This window comes from Amblyomma mixtum, chromosome 2 (genome assembly GCF_055824585.1).
Source record: "Amblyomma mixtum isolate Tamu chromosome 2, ASM5582458v1, whole genome shotgun sequence".
Lineage (NCBI taxonomy): Eukaryota > Metazoa > Arthropoda > Arachnida > Ixodida > Ixodidae > Amblyomma > Amblyomma mixtum.
In genome coordinates this window covers 43,170,285-43,189,615 of record NC_143013.1, presented here as the reverse complement: position 1 = coordinate 43,189,615, position 19,331 = coordinate 43,170,285, and the positions used below count along the sequence as shown (strand labels likewise).

The 19,331-nt window shown below is 47.3% G+C and overlaps 2 protein-coding genes across 3 annotated transcripts in view; one reads left to right on the top strand and one right to left on the bottom strand.

Moving 5' to 3' along the window:
• Positions 1–6,553: 6,553 nt before the first annotated feature.
• LOC149359143 (uncharacterized) overlaps positions 6,554–19,331 on the bottom strand; it is a 249,158-nt gene continuing 236,380 nt past the window's right edge. The window contains exons 2-4 of the mRNA XM_089567614.1: positions 13,606–14,022; positions 10,964–11,052; positions 6,554–6,706 (exon numbers count right to left, since the gene is read on the bottom strand). Coding sequence (XP_089423740.1) covers positions 6,554–6,706; positions 10,964–11,052; positions 13,606–13,861 — 498 coding nt within the window. The 5' untranslated portion in view covers positions 13,862–14,022. The remainder of the gene's footprint in view (positions 6,707–10,963; positions 11,053–13,605; positions 14,023–19,331) is intronic.
• LOC149359144 (potassium voltage-gated channel protein Shaw-like) overlaps positions 13,459–19,331 on the top strand; it is a 120,622-nt gene continuing 114,749 nt past the window's right edge. For both annotated transcript variants that reach the window (XM_089571392.1, XM_089571394.1), the window contains exon 1: positions 13,459–14,028. The gene's annotated coding sequence lies outside the window, so the exon portion shown is untranslated. The remainder of the gene's footprint in view (positions 14,029–19,331) is intronic.

Sequence of the window (19,331 nt, the reverse complement as noted above, 5' to 3'; positions counted from 1 at the left end):
ATGCTTCGTAGCAGCGCCACTAGACAGCGTTCTCTTTAAGAACACGCGATGCTGGACAGAATTCATGCATCCATTTACTTAACCTATCGCATCAGTCAAGCTGGCGGTTCGTGCACGGAAATTACCCAGCTGATTTCAATCGAGCACTGTTAATAAGAGCTTTTCAAATAAAGGGAAGTCTGGGCCCCTTGTGTTAGCGTCTACACATATTGAGTTCTTTTCCCTTGTTTGTCGTTCGATACCGGCCGCGGTGGACGAATTTCGATGGAGGCGAAATTCTAGAGGCCCGTGTACAGTGCGATGTCAGTGCACGTTCAAGAACCCCAGGGGGTCGAAATTTCCGGAGCCCTTCACTACGGCGTCCCTCATAGCCTGAGTTGCTTTGGGACGTTAAACTCCAAGAAACCAAACCAAACCAAACCAAACCTCGTTTGTCGCGCTGCCGTATGTTTGCTACGCTGTATAGACTTTAAGTTTGGTTTGATTTGTGGGGTTTAACGCCTCAAAGCGACTTAGGGACTGTAATTTGCTATCAGGAATTCACCGCAGGAAGTTAGTCAAAGTTCCACAGCATTTTTTAAAATAGTTTGGTTGGTTTGGTTTATGGATTTAACTTCCCAAAGCGACCCAGGCTATGAGAGACACCGTAGTGAAGGGCTCCGGAAATTTCGACCACCTGGGGTTCTTTCACGTGCACTGGCATCGCACAGTACACGTGCCTCTAGAATTTCGCCTACATCGAAATTCGACCGCCGCGGCCGGGATCGAACCCGCGTCTTTCGGGCCAGCAGCCAAGCATCACATTTTTTTTAAATAAATGGTCGCAATCTTTTAACATAGCTCATACAAAAATTTTGTTCAGAATATTTTGCTAGATTTCTTGGCTTAAATGTGTTTATTTTGAGCATGGAAGTATTTTCCTTCTGGCAGTGTCGTTATGTGGCTGAAGTGCTACTTTGCGCAAAGTGCTGCCAATCTGTGCCATTAAAATTATGTAAGACTTATGCAGGAGAGGGTGAATAGGGGATGTTTCGAAGGCGCCACCCGGTCTCCAAGACAAAATTGTTTGCCAGTTATTAGTTCTGCCATCAACCAACTAAAATATGCCTGATGCGGTAAGCAATACAAGGCCAGCGTTCCGAACGCACCGCAGTCTACAGTCAGAGTGCCGCCCTCGTAAGCGGACGCAGGAGGTGCAGGGTTCGAACCCAGGTGGTTTTGGAAGACCGGTTACTCTATAGCTGTAGTCGAGGGTTTGACGGCATACCGTCTGGTCAGGAATCATGGTGATGAGGATTGCTGGTCACTGGCCAAAATCAATAAAGATGGAAAGACGTTTCGGGAGCGCTACGGCTCCCTTGTTCACTAGTGAACAAGGTGAACAAGATAGTGAACAAGGGAGCCGTAACGCTCCCGAAACGTCTTTCCATCTTTATTGACTTTGGCCAGTGACCAGCAATCCTCATTACTCTATAGCTCTTCCAGGATTTCTTCGCATGAAAAATATGAGCACACTCGGCCGAAACATGCTTGTCACCCTTAGAAAAACATAGATTATTGCCAGGAATAATAGCGATACACTCAATGTGAGGCAGTCCGGCGTCCCACGTGGCAGCTAGTGCCCCTCGAAACAAAAGGATTGGATAATTAAATATAAGAAAAAGGAGAGCCAAATAAAAGAAGCCAACTGTAGTGAACGGCAGAAAGCTCACTTCGTTCGCAACACCGGCCGCAATACCCTCGCCGCCCTTAAAGGTGGGATGTACATTTGCACCCTTTAAATTATTTATCTCAACGGCCACCAGACTTTCGCCGCCGTCAGCCAGTCCGGCATTGTGCCCGACAAAATACGACTCGTACGTCTCCCTTTCTATTTTTCGCCAGATCAGCGACGGACGACGAGAGGGAGGGAGAGTGGTAGACAGGGGGTGTCGTAAACAAGCAGTCACAAATCCTACGAAGTTACTGTGACGTGGCACGCGGGTAGAGGTTATTAAAAAAAACCAAGCTGAACGTAGGTAAAAGAAATGCTAAACGACATGCGCAATCCAAAAATGCGCGCCCTGCGGCCGACGTAGAACAGGAAAAAGAAAACAAGAAAAAACAAAAACAAAATACGTACAGGGGGCGCGGCGAGGAGGAAACGCACGTGGTCCAGGTCCCAGGCTTAGAAATATGGCTAATCGTTTATTTACGCGACGCGCGAGCTCTCCCACTATAGCAGCCGCGCTCGATAGAATTTGGCTGAGTGCAGCTGTCGCGAAAAAAAGGGGAAAAGAAAACGAGAAAGAGAAGCCTCTTTTGCGCATGAATCAAACATCAGATGATGGCGGCGTCGGCGGTGGTGTCATGCCCCTTCCCCCCCCCCCCCCCCCCCTTCCTTTTCACTTACCTCTTTTCCTTTCCTCGCTGTTTCCAACGCGCTGTATTCTTCTGGCTGGACTTCTTTCTCTCTTAAACGACCATATTGTATGCCTCGCAGCCTATCCGTCTTTTCGTTTCGGTTACGCTTTGATTGTGTGCGCGCACTCTACGCGTACTTGCGCGCTTCCTACGCTCGTCCTTATACTGCACTGACCAAATATGCATGCGTCCGCTTCTTATTCTTGCAAATCATAACTCCGTCCTTTAGCATGAGACATGTCTGATGGCGGGGACACACGCTCCTATTAATGGCTTCGCGTTTCTTTTTCACTGTTTGCGTGCTCTATCACGCTTTAATAAATGAGCTGATGGCATTCTCATCTAGTCAGTCTTGAGATATCTTTTATCACCTCTCTTCCTTGCCTTTGGCATTTCGGTCATGAAAGCTGCTCCGACTATTTAGCCAGCTTATAATATAACTATTTCCTACCTATCGAAGCACGATAACTATGTCACTTTACCATTTACTCCACATTTCTGAGCTTTTTCTTATTATTACACCGTCCCTGCTGGTTGTCGTCATTGCTGACCTGGAGAAAAGATGGAGTCAAGAACGCCTCGCAGGTATCCATTTAGTCGATCCTCGTTCCAGGACTAACTTCTTTTCAGCTAGGAAGTTGCTATGAAAGCTGTATAGCTCTCCTTCGCAGCCATGTGGCGGCACTTGGGTGGGCGTTAATGAGTAATTAGGCCTTTATTAGGTATCTACTTCCATTTCGGCTCTTGCCTTCGGGTTGTACTGCGACACGGGTAGTTTCATTCTCCAGGGAACCAACTATACGAGGAAAGAAAGTCGTCATTTTCACTGAAGACACGCACACACAAAAAAGCAATGAGCCCGCATAATTCAGAACAAAAGTGGAGAGGCCAGCGGACTGAGAGTACTAGAGTCACTGGATAAGTTTATCCAGTGACTCTAGGCAGAACTGCACACCAGCGCTGTCTGACGGTAGAGCGCCTGCTTTCGAGATATGCATAGGGTGCCCTTAATTTTCATGTGATGTCATAGGCGCCATATTTAGGTGCTGTGGCTAGCTTCCACGGTGTGCTCGGGAGCCAGTTGGCAATGGGCGGGTTAACAAATATGTGAGGCTTCGCTGCGCTTTCTGGACCAGGAGATGGCGGACGCTATGACGTCGTTGAAAACAATGTATATGCTGGCCTGTTTCGCCCTCTCATTTCTGTTATACCCCTGTCAGACGGGCATTTTCAATGTCCCTTGAGCAAATGGACATCGAACGCAATGAGGATCGGCCAGTGCCACAATGCAGTTATCATGACCGTCAAACTCGATTGATATCGACTCAATGGAGGTTCACGAATGACCACTGGAATCTCAAGGACCATTGAGAAAAGCCTCGCACTCACTATAAGTTGAAGAAACAACACATAAAAGCTCGAAATAAACGAAAATACCTTCAATTTAATGGCAAAACTTAAGACTACATTAGCTAGTTCATAAACAAAGTTTTATTCGGTAGTAAAAATGACAGCTTCGCAGAACGTCTGGCGGTCAGATGTAAACAAACCGACGCTGTTCTCGTGCGGTGTCACTTTTTTTCGCCTCTTAGCGCACTTTGCGAGAACCGAGAAGGTACCACAAATGCTGCAATGATAGCAGCTATCAACACAACAAAAATGGCCTCAGAACTGTGGCTGCTATGCCGGCGAAAAGGAAGCGCTTCTGAAACGATGCACGCATCGCTGCCCATCGTCATCCCGCAATAGCTGTCTCTAGATTGTGCCGAACTGTGAAGTACTTGAATTACTTCTTCCGGCAAAAATTTCAATTAAATTAGCACTTACTCCAAAAATCACCTCGTTTTACTTACCTAAACTTCGTATTTTTTAAATTTTCAATGTTGCTAGCCGTAGCACCATGTGTTGGATTGCATGCTCGTTACTCACTCAATGATCGCTGAAATTTGCCATGCGACAGCGGTGCATCCGGATGGCCCCCAAAATTTTCGATCTCCATTGACTCAATAGGCATTGAGATTGCCCGTGTTACATGGGTATTAGACACGCCTTTAATACAAGAAGCCGCAACCGTCACCGTCCGCGTGGTCTCTCCACTTTTGCTCCCGCCTGTACGCTGCGTGTCAGCTATTGTGCGGACCGGCGTAAGGACTCCTGCTCTGGCTTCAGAGAATGACTGACGGGAATATTGTACAGCCCTTTTGATTTGTAGTACAAATATGTCTGGAGCCCTCCGACGTGACGTTGCATTTGCGGACACTGCTTACTTGACCGCCGCGTCACCGAATTCCTACAAACTACAGAAATCTGTGCTGAATGAGAGATTCGCAAATTGGCGTAAATTAGGCGCCAGCCATTTCGCCCGCTAAGCTTCCACAGTGCAGCTCTGACTTAGCGGGGCGAGTAATTCCTCTCAGCGTTGATGAGCGACCAAAAAAAAAGAACTCTGACGCCACGTAAGAATTCACCGCGTGCGTGTTTCCCGCCCTAAACCAAGCCGCTCTTGCAGCGCCAGAACCAGCTCGCTCCCTTCCTCCGCGCCAGCGCCTCTATTCGCTCTGATTGAGCGTAGGCACGTGTAATCCTCCCGGCTGACTGACTTCGTTCATTTGTTTTGTTTTTGTTCGCCACCGTGTTTCGTCGCACGGCTTACTGCTTAGAATCAGACGCCGTCAAAGCTCCGACTGTGACCGCGGCTTCGCGCTAATTGGAAAAGGACTTAGCCGGGCTTCAAAGCGGCGCTCACGCGAGCACAGCAACGACGGGTGCTGGCATGGGAGCGTAGACAGCGCTCCAATGAAATGGCAGAGATTGAACTACTTTTACGCGTGTTATGCAATGAATTACTTTGTGAAGTAATTTAACGAGGAACCGCTGGTTACCTTTGTAATTATATTGTTTCAGTGTAGAGCGTTAAAAAGCATTTCAATCGTTTTTGCAACCTTGGACGTTCATCATCATCATCATAATCAGCCTTACTATGCCCACTACTGGGCAAAGGCCTCTCCCATGACTATCCGGATAATCAACCCTATAGTGGGACCTTATTTATTCTTATTTATCAGAAATTCGAGGCCCGTGTACTGTGCGATGCCAGTGCATGTTAAAGAACCACAGGTGGTCGAAATTTCCGGAGCCCTCCACTACGGCGTCTCTCATAGCCTTAGTCGCTTTGGGACGTTAAACCCCATAAACCAAACCAAACCATAAAAAGATAGCGGTAAGAATCAAGGTTTGTTACTGAATTAAGCAACAGCTGAGAGGGAAAAACAGAAAAATAAAAAAAAACGTTAGTAAAAAACAGAAAAACGTAAATAACTATAACACTTTGATTTGAAAATTAGTGCGACAAGTTTAGTGCACAAATTGCCAATGCGAGACAACAAACGCTGAATTAGAAAAAAATTCAACCTCATTTGAACTTCATACACAGTGGTAGATTAGAGAACATGGCTGTATATGTTTCATTCGTTTCGTTTCGGTTCGTTTTGTGGGGTTTAACGTCCCAAAGCGACTAAGGCTATGAGAGACGCCGTAGTGAAGGGCTCCGGAAATTTCGACCACCTGGGGTTCTTTAACGTGCACTGACATCGCACAGTACACGGGCCTCTAGAATTTCTCCTCCAAAGAAATTCTAGCCGCCGCGGCCGGGATCGAACCCACGTCTTTTGGGTCAGCAGCCGAGCACCATAGCCACTGAGCCACCGCGGCGGCTGTATATGTTTCACTCAGAGAACGTAACAGGTAGAAATAAGAAAATGACAAAAGAAACGCAAAAGGAAGTTATTCAAATTAGACAACTGGGTTTAAGGCAATAACGGAAGACGCACTTTTGTTTGCGGCTTCGAACGACGACAAACCGCTGCTTCTTCAATTCATACTGGGCGCTTGAAGAACGGCCAGCTAATTCCTACTCCCGAGGTTGCGCACAAATATGAAGTAGTCGAAGCCCGCAAAACAGATTCCGCGACGGTAATAGAATAGCAAATATTCGCAGTTCATTATTGCGAAAAGGTAGCTTCACGCACCTCCTAGAGAACGCAGGAAGCCTAGCAGGGAGGAAGCTTTAATGCCACACGTTGTCTTGTGGCGAACCAAAACTCCGTCGACACAGGCGCACATGCTTTCCATAGCCACTTAGTCATCCCGACTACCAAACAAATAGCCTTATGATGTCCAGTGCATCGATCGCATCTTGCGGGTTTGCCTCATTCATCTTCCATATGATTGACGTCGGTGCTTCCGTAGTTGATATCGCAGTATTCTCCTGACATGAGCTGACTCCTTGCAGATGGTTAATGTTCTGCGGACAGAAAAATAAGAAAAAGATCCGGCACCATTTGGTAGGCACTGCGCAACTGATCCCATTCAATGGTTAGTGTTGACGTTGTAAATGAACAGAAATAAATTTTTTTCGTCTTGATGCACGCGTTTACCAACAAATAGACTTTTAAAGCCGCTTGAGTTTCATATATAGAGGCCCGCCGCTTTACTTAAACTTGGTCACATTTAAACCTTTCGTTACTGCGTCTTTGCACGACGATGCTTCGCTATGAAAGGAGGTCAGATGCGTTGAAGCTTACGAGCACATTCTTGCGACAAGAAAGCATTCTATTGCCTTGAAAATCTTTTTCTTCCGCTATCTGCCGGCATTCTTTACCGCAGTGCTCAACTGTACTGCAAGCACCAGTGTACGCACACGCATGCTTTGGGACAAAAACGAGAGGTCTGATCAAACCTCCTATGTTCAGAGGGGTCTCATAGTTGGCCGTTGTGCACGACATCACGGCGTCGCCGGCAGTTTTATGCTCGGCAGTTACTTATTTCATAGACGGAAGCCTTCAGCGTTCGCTAGAGCGTGAGTCATGTTTGATGCCCTGCGCTTGTCACCTGCGTTGAGCTGTGTTCCGGCCATATTCGAGGGTGCCACGGTAGCAATACTGATCTCGTATCTCTACGCGCCTGTCAGAAGCAATTGGTTGTGATAGTCAGGCTGCGAATCTGCTTTACGGGGCTTATCGTGGTCAGCTACCCGATGTGCCATGGCGGTCACAGTGTTCCTTGAGACCGTTTGTGACTGTATCTTGAAGATTTTTCTGCTACAACATTTATGTGACGTGGAAAAAAACTGAAGACCCACCACTCATTCTGAGTTCCATATAGCCATTCCGAACTGATGGTGATCTCATTCTCCTTGTGGGTCTGTACGCACGATCTGTACAATCCGCAAATACTCAAGCTGCCGACGTGAAAGCAATGAAAGAGAGCCAAAAAAAGAATTGAGGGCAAAACTAGCCACACTAAATAAATCTTGGGCGTTTCTGAGAGAAAAACAAACACGCTAGGCAACTGTTCCGAAAAAGCGACATCCGTATTCAGAATTACCTGCTAGCCTTGACGACATAACACGACTCTTCGCAATCACATATCGTTTAACATGGGGACAGACCGAGACGCAACAGTCTGCCTTTTTGAAGGATTCATGATTCGCATGAACCTTGGAAGCAAATCGAAGACGGCGTGAAAGAAATTCTAACATGCTTCATCAACAACATATCAGACTTATTAATGGGTCGCGGGCGTCAGCTCGGTACTTATTCGCTTTCTAAATGTCGTCCTGTCGTAGTTACGTTCCCTAAATTCAGACTAAAAAAAGCTCTTTTCACTCGCATTAATCTTTAAACAAAAATAAATTCCGTATTTAAAGATTTCTCTCCTGCCACGCGTACTGCCAAAAGCAAGTTCATTGAATTCGCGAAAAGTTTCCCAGATTTCTCCACTTTTCACTTGCGCTACAATCCACCTTTCAGATTTATGCTTCTGGGCGCTGCCATATTTCAACTGGGCTGTGGCAGAAGCGTTTACGGAGTCGGATCTAAGAGAGGCTGCTTATTGCGCATGCGCTGCGTACTCAAAACGCACGAGCGTTCAGTCACGCTGCAGACAGTGAAAAAGCCTACAGACTAATAGTAAAGTGGAAACAGCACACGTACAAAGCCTTGACTAGTAGCATAATCTAAATAGCTAGACAACAAAATTAAAAGGGACACTTAAGCTCCACCTTAAAGGGGCTGCGAAACACTGCCTGGGGGAATACCGGCTATACTTCAGGTGGGTTCTTTATGTCACACAGATGCTGACTTAAAAAGAATTACAGGAATCGATGCACAGGAACGGGAGTTATTCAATGAAGAAATTTCAAAATACAAGCAAACAAAACGCTGCCCTCAACTCGATTTTGGCGGGGCTTCCCACTCCTATTTCGCTCTCCCAATGACGGCACCTGGCGCAACCAATCAAAACAGCCAGCCAGAGCACGTCGCGGAAGTTTGTACTCCATGGTTGCCTGCTCTCTGTAACTCGTTCTTGCTGAGACTGGCAGCGTTGTTTCCATGCCAGAGCGCCCCTGGTGGTGTATTTTTATTTTACTTGCTTTGCAGGGCTTTTATCTAAGACAAGCAAGTTGTTTTTGTTGATCTAATATAAAACGCAGACAGGTGACAAAATGTGTCTCTATTTAGTCACACAATTTGCAGTATATTTACTGTTTGTCCGGTCATCAAGCTCGCGCCAGGTGATGTCATATCCGCTGCTAAAAACCCGCCACTGAGTGGCAACACCATCAGAGCCATGAAGTTGTTTTTGGGAGGACATTAAAATATTAAAAAACGGAATATACGCGGTATTACCGACGCTAAGAGCACCATTATAACTCACTGTATGCAATCAACAGGCAAAACAGTTAACTAAGATTGTGTTTCTGGGCCCCTTTAAGGGTATGACGCGATAGCGCAATTGGCTAATTCCCCAAATATGCGGAATGGTCATTGTCTACCTTACATTCACAGATCATTTGATGACGTCATATCACTCCTGGCGTCTTGGTGCAGCGGTCAAGCGATCCGCCACTGCCCTGCGATGGCAGGTATTCCCAGCGGTGGACATAGTGCGGCCAAGGTTGCTCTTCTCGGGCGACCAATCATTAATTTAACTGCCACCTGCCACGGATGGGGGTTCTCTGCCTACCGAATGGAAGGTCGGGGAGGTGATTCCACTGCAGAAATAAGGTGATAAAAATTGCCCACTAAATTGCCGGCCAATTTCTTCCATGAAAATTTGTTGCAAACTCTCTGAACGCATCCTGTTTTATAATCTAACTTTTTAAATGAAACTCTTCCTTCTAGTGATTTCAACACAGCTTTTGTAAAACACATTCGTGCGTATCCCGACTTGCATCCGTCACTAAGTTGAATTTCATTCTTGATTGTAATTCACTAGCCGAATGCGTGTTCTTAAATTTCGCCGAAGTGTTCGATGAAGTGTTTTATAGCTTACTACTGCACACACTGTAACATATTAACCTGAACCCAAAAATTCTTACGTGGCTTGCAACTTTCCTCGGAAACTGTATAGAGTTCGTTTCAGTTAATGACCTCGTCTCGGCGACGAGTGCGGTCAGTCCGGTGTTCCTCAAGGTTGAGTGCTCGATCCACTTCTTTTCCTAATTTACATTAACAACCCACCTTCCTGCACTTTATTTTACATTCCCTTATTCGCCGAGGACTGCGTAATATTTAGGCAAATAACACGCGATAGCGACATATTACCGCTTCAATGTGACCTGTGTTCTGTCTTAATGTGATGCATATCAGATGTAATTGAGTTTAAAGTTAACAAGTGCAAATTTATGCATCTGTTTCTAGTGGCTAAAAATTTGCCTCCATATCACCTCAATGGCATCATTTTAGACTCCGTACATTGACATACTGCTAACATTTTTGCTTGCACGTTTCATGTCGTACATGTCGTTAATAACGCTAACAAAACACTGGTATATCTGTGGTATAACTTTGCTGAAGCACCCTCATGTCTTAAACCCGTACCGAAAAAGGCACTCATCTTACCTAAACTCGAGTACGTAGCATCAATATGGCACCCTTTCAAAACTTCATGCACTCGGTAGCAATGGTCCAAAATAATTATGCTCAATATATTATACTTAACTGCTACAACCAAATTGCAAGTATAACAACTATGAATGTTAGCCTTGGTATAAACACTCGTATGTCGCCATAGAACACTTCGTCTTCGCCTTTTTGTGACATACTGTATTTCACCGTGAGTCTTCCCTGCGGGAGGAATTTATTTTCTCCACAGTACGTGTAACCCCAAGAAATCAAGAAATCATTAGTTAACATTGTATAACTAGCAACGTTTCGTGCCGTTATGCACGTATTGTAGTTTCTTTATATTCCTGTACAACTATTGATTGGCATCAGGGAAACAGAACTCTCCAGCTAACATAGAACACGAACTTGGCATAAACTTGTACCAGTTTTGCAGGTAGAACGCGAATAGACAAGAGTACGCTTAACATGAGGGAGAAGAACTGAAATATAGCCGTGAATTAGTGTTATCTACATCCTGTTTGATCCAGGGCAGCCTGTCTTTTCGCGAAGGTCGCCTGGCTCTGTTGCATCTACAGGTAGCGAAGGAGAAATAAATAAAATAAGACCCAGAAATCAGGCTTCTAGAAGAAAATAGAACCATTATGGCTAACCAAAGTGACAACTCTGCGAGGCTGAGGATGTAGTGTCTCCGAATGGAGAAAAATTTTGGCGCCTGGGATGACTTGGGCCGACTCATGCCCTGCAAAAGGAATGTTCGGGGCGTTTACAATATTGCTGGGTGTAAGATATGAATAACGTAAAGATTAAGTCGAAAGGAATTTAAAAGAGTAATTTAAAAATATTATGATTGCCTTTCGGTAGCAACATAGTTTGATTGCAGAAGGTGTCCAGTTATTACTTGTTATTTATATATTTTTACCCTATGATTTCAAAAGAGAGCACTGCATGAGGGGGATTGAACATATATTGAGCTGCAAAAGTGGAAATGCAAGACACTAACAGGGTTGGTCAAATGTTTTAGGGGAAGCCCCCATGGGGAGTCAACACAGAACCATTTCGTGTTATCGATCCCTTCGATCTCGCCCTACCATAAGCTTGCCGTCCCGGTTAGCTCAGCTGGTAAGCGACTGCTCCGGTGGAGCGGTGGTCCCGGGTTTGAACCCCGGACGAGAACGAATTTTTCTTTAACTGCGAGGTTTCTGAGAAAGCTTTATAGCTTCCCTTTGTACCCGTATGGCTGCGCTTGGGTAGATGCCAATGAGTAATTACTCTCTTATTGCTAACGAGGTGATTCAGTTTGGTTTGGTTTGGTTTATGGGGTTTAACGTCCCAAAGCGACTAAGGCTATGAGAGACGCCATAGTGGAGGGCTCCGGAAATGTCGACCACATGGGGTTCTTTAACGTGCACTGACATCGCACAGTACACGAGCCTCTAGAATTTCTCCTCCAAAGAAATTCAACCGCCGCGGCCGGGATCGAACCCGCGTCTTTCGGGTCAGCAGCCGAGCACCATAACCACTGAGCCACCGCGGCGGCTAACAAGGTGATTCATTGATCTTGATAAACAAATAAAAAAAAAATAGCGCGAGAACGTATCCAAAGCATGGTGTAAAAAGTGCGTGAAGACGACAGGACGAGGAACCACAAGGACGGGCGCTAACTCTCAAATGAAAATTAACTCCGCTAACTATTGTCGTCGTCTTCACGCGCTTTTTCCACGATGCATATTAACCAATTCAGCCAAATTTCTGCCGCCGCGGTGGCTCAGTGGTTATGGTGCTCGGCTGCTGACCCAAAAGACGCGGGTTCGATCCCGGCCGCGGCGGCTGGAATTTCTTTGGAGGAGAAATTCTAGAGGCCCGTGTGCTGTGCGATGTCAGTGCACGTTAAAGAACCCCAGGTGGTCGAAATTTCCGGAGCCCTTCACCACGGCGTCTCTCATAGCCTGAGTCGCTTTGGGACGTTAAACCCCATAAACCAAACCAAATTTCTGCTCAAATCAAAGGCAACTAAAATTGCATGAACATCAGTATTAAGCATTCATTGTACCACTAATGTCTTGCGTTAGTTACGCATTTTGAACAATATAAATAAAAACTCGGGATTAGCATTGTAAAAAAAATCATTGCGTGGCCGTTCAAACTCTTAGCGTGCACTTGGAAATTACCACACGACCGAGACAACAGCGAGGAAACAGTAGACAGGGCAGTAATCGGTAACCTTACTATCAGTTCAGCTAGACAGAAGCTATAACGTGGTGTAGTGGCGCTGACGAACAATGGTCACGAAAATCCAAGCATTAGCGTGATGCATCGGCCCATGGAAAAAAAAAAAAAAAAACCAGAAGCAGGCCTACTTTGTAAAGTGGGCTTTGTTGCAATTGATGTTATAACGCAGCGAAGCCCATTCTACAGATGTGAAAAAAAAAAAAAGAAAGCGAAAGCGGATTGGGGTTTTAGGAATAGGGAGAGGGTCTTTCTGCTTTTCAAACAATAAAAACAAAATAACAATATGAGAGATTCGCTTATGAAGAACGTTTAGGATTGCGCATTGTAGTACAACGGCGAGTTTTGGCGTGAAAAGACTGCTTACGCCACAGCAGATACACACAATCGGTACGCACGAAGGCTCTCAAGTGGGCGCCAAAGGACCGTGGAATGAATGAACGACATTCAGACGCTTGCTGCCGCCAGCGGCCCAATTAAGTTTCCCTGATTTCCGCCGCCGAAGCCACCTACACTTCGCGCTCGAAGCCTGAAAGGGGGCAGGGAGTGGAGAGGTGGGTGGCAGGAGGCCGCCCGTGCGCGGCGGGGCAGCGTTTGGTGCGTGTGCTGCGTTCCTGCAAGTGTGTGTGTGTGTGAAGGGAGGAGGGGGGGGGGGTCAGGTCGTCGTCGTCATCATCGTCGCCGACAGAGGTGGTAGCGCGGCGGGAGTGGGGGTGGGGGGTCACCCCCTCTCTCGCCCGTTTCTATAACCCGCGTTGTAGCCGCGGAGGGAAGGAAATCAGATCAATTTAACTGCGCCGCTCACGTCCAGAGGGCGCCCCCTCGCCGCGCGCCTCCGCAGGCACCGCAGTGAGGACAGCCGCAGGAAGGCCGGCCGCTCCGGGCCGCTTCGCCTTTTCGCGCCTCCGAAAAGGGGGGTGGTTGTCCCAGGGCTGCGCGCACCGTCGTGGCCACCCACGCGCCGCTGTGCCTATCCGCCACCCGCGTGCCAAGCGACACGGGAGGAACACAACGAGAGAACACAAAAGCCGAGCTCCGACAAGAACAAGCTGGAGTCGCTGCTCACCGAGAGGACCATTCGACCAGTGAGGCGGCGGCGTCGCCGCGCGTGTCCGCTGGTGAACGGCGAAGCTTCCTACAGAAGAGAGGTGCCGTAGCCGTACAGCAGTTCGCGACTCGACGTCACCGTCGTCGTTGCTTCGGGATCCGTCGCTGAGGCCCGTCCCTTGATCGGGTTGGTACATCGCGTCGGCGTTAATCTGTGCGTCGCCCCGTCTTCTGTGTGCGTGCTGAGGGCGCCTCTGCGGTGGTTTGCTAGCCATGAGAGGCCTTTCTTCTACGCTGGGCGAGTCGTCGACGCCAGCCGCAGGACCTCCGCTGCCCAGCACTGGACGCGAAGCCGTCGCTATCGACGCTGACTCGGCTGCTGGCCGCTGCCACCACTGTGTGTCCCGAGTGACAACGCTGCAGCGCCCGTGATGACCTGCAGGCAAGTAGAGCGAACTTTCGGTTACCTCTGCTCCTCATACCTGAAAGTTCAGAGTAGAATATTTGCCTAATGGTTTTTATCTCACAACTTTTCTCGCACAACTCTCTCTCACAACGCCACAATGCGCTTTGTTTGACTGGACCGCGTTATGCATATCAATATGTGAATCACACTACGGTAGATCAGAGAGAGAGGGAAGTTCCAGAAAAGTGCTAGAAAGCTGGGAGTCCGGCCGTCGGTTTAACTTCCAGCACCATGTCGGAATGATCTTAAATGACACGACGGCACAACGCACGTGCACACCTGATGCAAGCACTTAGAGAACAAAGATAGAGACTCATACGGTCTGCACGGTCTCATTACGTTGCCCATCTGAACTCTAGATTGGCCTTGGGTCAGAAAAGACGCCTAAAGTAAAATTAAAATCTGAGTTTTGGGCACGTCTTCCATGCTGACCTTAATATGCTTGCTAAGGTCAAACCCTAGATTAAATATGATGATGAAAATAAACGACGAGGTGCCTGCTGATCGTTCATGATATAGAGTTGTGTTCTTCATGCTAGAGAACCCAGACAGAAATGCCTCCTGGTCGGCCATATTCAAGAGAAAGAGGGAAAGGAGGAAACACCTGGATGAAAAGAGGCGTTGCTCCCACGCGTTCTCCATCAACCATTGAGGAATAACACACCACGAAAAAAAAAAAAACGCTGTGCCAAGAAAAGCTCAAGCGAAAACTGCTTTCTTCGCATTATTAAGTGGCGTAACATTTGCAGAACTATTACTGCTTGAATACCTCACCTTATAACTGGCAGCGCCGACGCCTTTATGCACCCGTCTTGAACGCGTTTTTTCTTTACTCAGTTTGGAGCCCATAACATTGTAAACAATGATGCACGTGCCCAAACACACAAAACAAGTCGTGCTACCTAGAACCGCACTACCTAGAACCGCACACAATCCAGATGCTGATAAACTATTAATAAAGTGTCGCCTAATGGCGCGCATTAATGTTGCTTATCAGATCGCAGTTTGGATAGCTTTCAAATCTGGCGAGTTGCAGAAGTTCTCATCAACTTTACTCCACTAACTATCAGCTTCACGCATATCACTTCCCTTCCCGTGTGCTGTGCGATATCGGTGCATGTAAAACAACCCCAAGTGGTCGAAATTTCCGGAGCCCTTCACTACGGCGTCCATCACAGCCTGAGTTGCTTTGGGACGTTAAACCACCATAACCTATAAACCAAGCCATCACTTTCCTTCCCCGCTTGACACATATGGTCGTATTGTTAAAGGCAGCCTACATCAGCACAGCTTAGTCTACTTTGACTACTGGCGGGCTAGATAAATTTAGGTCACCCTTATTGAGTTATTTATTAGTCTTTCCTAGATTCTTGTATCCTCCCCCCCCCCCCCCCCCACACACACACACACACACTTCGCGCATACTATTCATGCTCAGAAACTTCTATACAATTGCACTCAAATCTTTTTCTGCTATACACGATGGCGTAAGGTGCAGGTGGGATACCAGCAGTCTTTTATCTTTGCTTTTAAAGTTGTATTTGAGGCTGCGTTAGCAGCCTGGGACTGATTTGACTGGAAGTAGCGCAAAGTTGCCTGCAAGGGTTAGTTTTGTTTCGTTTGGCATAATGATTTCGATATGCATGGCCTTTAGCAAGAATTACGCACATGTGATACGAGTGATCCATGTTGAAGAACGTCAACGTCATTATAGACTGAGCGACAGCCAGCTGAGCGCAGAGCCGCTCACTTTTGTTTCAGTTGCGATACCATGGGACACAGACTGCCGCGCATGTCACGTAACGAGGCAGTGGCCCGGAAAATGTATTCAACCAAAACTTTCCAGGGGCATATTATAAGTTGTTCAGCTTAAAGTTAATTAAGGGTGTCATAAAAGAACATAAAAAGCAAACCACGCACACACGTGCTTCTCTTAGGCACGCCAAGTTATATAAAGTAAATGTTTTGCTTAACGGTGTCGATGATGCACTACGGCACTCACTGAAGCATATGCAGATAAATGTGTCTACGATTCTGAAAACTTACTGATCTTGCGTTACGTCTCGATAGCTGGCTGCAGCTCGATGGATCCCTGCATCGAAAAATTTAATGTCAAAATTCTTACGAGATTGTCGCTATAAAGCTCAGCTCAACCTGAGCAGTATTTTCTCACATACACACAGGCGAAAATTCATGCAACTGGAGAAACACGAAGAAATAAGCGTTCGTATTCATCCGTGCAAACCTACAAGTCACCATGTAGACATTCATTCATGACACACCACCACCGGTCGACAGGACGGGAGTAAAAATATTCAGTGTCATTGAGAACCATGATATTTCGTTTTTCTTTCGGGGGTAATGCATATACTGGCGTGCACAAACGCGTAGGTTGTCGAACAAAGTTGGGCAGGTTGGTATATGTTCATGGTGAACAGGGCGGTGGAACAGAGACAGAAGGGAAGAAACAAAGCAGCGCTTGTAGGTTCTCGAAAGCGTGGGTACTCGAACAAAGTTGGTCAGGTTAGTATATGTTGATGGTGAACAGCGCGGTGGAACAGAGACAGAGGGAAGAAACAAAGCAGCGCTTGTAGGTTCTCGAAAAGCGTGGGTACTCGAACAAAGTTGGTCAGGTTGGTATATGTTGATGGTGAACAGGGCGGTGGAACAGAGACAGAAGGGAAGAAACAAAGCAGCGCTTGTAGGTTCTAGAAAGCGTAGGTACTCGAACAAAGTTGGTCAGGTTGGTATATGTTGATGGTGAACAGCGCGGTGGAACAGAGACAGAAGGGAAGAAACAAAGCAGCGCTTGTAGGTTCTCGAAAGCGTGGGTACTCGAACAAAGTTGGTCAGGTTGGTATATGTTGATGGTGAACAGCGCGGTGGGACAGAGACAGAAGGGAAGAAACAAAGCAGCGCTTGTAGGTTCTCGAAAGCGTGGGTACTCGAACAAAGTTGGGCAGGTTGGTATATGTTGATGGTGAACAGGGCGGTGGGACAGAGACAGAAGGGAAGAAACAAAGCAGCGCTTGTAGGTTCTCGAAAGCGTGGGTACTCGAACAAAGTTGGTCAGGTTGGTATATGTTGATGGTGAACAGGGCGGTGGAACAGAGACAGAAGGGAAGAAACAAAGCAGCGCTTGTAGGTTCTCGAAAGCGTGGGTACTCGAACAAAGTTGGTCAGGTTGGTATATGTTGATGGTGAACAGGGCGGTGGAACAGAGACAGAAGGGAAGAAACAAAGCAGCGCTTGTAGGTTCTCGAAAGCGTGGGTACTCGAACAAAGTTGGTCAGGTTGGTATATGTTGATGGTGAACAGCGCGGTGGGACAGAGACAGAAGGGAAGAAACAAAGCAGCGCTTGTAGGTTCTCGAAAGCGTGGGTACTCGAACAAAGTTGGTCAGGTTGGTATATGTTGATGGTGAACAGGGCGGTGGAACAGAGACAGAAGGGAAGAAACAAAGCAGCGCTTGTAGGTTCTCGAAAGCGTGGGTACTCGAACAAAGTTGGTCAGGTTGGTATATGTTGATGGTGAACAGCGCGGTGGGACAGAGACAGAAGGGAAGAAACAAAGCAGCGCTTGTAGGTTCTCGAAAGCGTGGGTACTCGAACAAAGTTGGGCAGGTTGGTATATGTTCATGACGAACAGGGCGGTGGAACAGAGACAGAAGGAAGAAACAAAGCAGCACTTGTAGGTTCTCGAAAGCGTGGGTACTCGAACAAAGTTGGGCTTGGTATATGTTGATGGTGAACAGGGCGGTGGAACAGAGACAGAAGGGAAGAAACAAAGCAGCGCTTGTAGGTTCTCGAAAGCTGGGTACTCGAACAAAGTTGGGCAGGTTGGTATATGTTGATGGTGAACGGGGCGGTGGAACAGAGGCAGAAGGGAAGAAACAAAGCAGCGCTTGTAGGTTCTAGAACAAAGTTGGGCAGGTTGGTATATGTTCGTGGTGAACAGGGCGGTGGAACAGAGACAGAAGGGAAGAAACAAAGCAGCGCTTGTAGGTTCTCGAAAGCGTGGGTACTCGAACAAAGTTGGGCAGGTTGGTATATGTTGATGGTGAACGGGGCGGTGGAACAGAGACAGAAGGGAAGAAACAAAGCAGCGCTTGTAGGTTCTAGAACAAAGTTGGGCAGGTTGGTATATGTTCGTGGTGAACAGGGCGGTGGAACAGAGACAGAAGGGAAGAAACAAAACAGTGCTTGTAGGTTCTCGAACAAAGTTGGGCAGGTTGGTATATGTTCATGGTGAACAGGACGGTGGAACAGAGACAGAAAAGAAGAAACAAAAAGCGCTTGTTCCGTCTTGTTTCTGTGTTCCACCAGGCTGTTGTCCACTTCTCCTCTGAATGAGCGCCCTAATGTGTGCGCAAAACGAGTTCGCTTGTGGTGCGATAAACTTCAGCGATCTCGAGGTCACGAAAGAGCGGGTCTTCAACCGCGGGAACCCGACATACCAACGCTGTCGTGCAAGGAACACTGTGGGACTGGGAACAATGAAAATAGGCACCGGCGTACAGACACGCGTTTCGAACACCAGCTTCTTCCTTCCTTCCTTCGATTTAGAAGAAAAAAAATAACAAAAAAAAGGCCGAGTGTTAGCGCAACCGCACAGCGTCACGGTCGCAGCGACGGTGGCGGCGTCGTTTTCTGGCGCGGGCGTGTTTACGGACGCTCGTTCTCGGCCGGGGCGGCACAAACGCGCTCAGTTTGGCTGCGCCGTTTCTATGGCGCCTGTGAGCCAGAACGAGAGAAAAAAAAAAGAAAGAAAGAAGGGGGTGGTGCGCTGGTGCGTGCGGCTCTCTCCACAGAGCTCATTTTCCCGCCCCGACTTTGGCTTCGCTGGGCGGCTGCGCCCGGCACTTGCCCGATAGCAGCGCCGCTGTCTTTCCGTTCTTATTAAATTCGAGTAAAGAATAGCAGCTCTCTCCGCGTACTTTCTGCTTTCTCCGTTCTTGCCTAAACTCAGGGGAAAAAGTTTGAACGCTATTTCTTCTTGTAGCTGCGGTCTTCTCTTGTCACTTTCGTTTTTTCACTCTCAGTTCACGCTTGTAAGCGAATGCTGTAAGCAGCATGCTTTACATCACAAAGAACGGTGGCGTCTGCCTTAAGGTGAAGTTGCCCCCCCCCCCCCCCCAAAAAAAAAAAAAAAAAGAAAGAGAAAAAGAGCTTTAACTACTCTGTGTTGGTATTTCGCTCATCGAGATAATCGGCCCGAAATACTAAAGGCACTCATTGTCGAAAGTTTCTGTTTGTTTGTTTCGTTGGACAGGCAAGCGT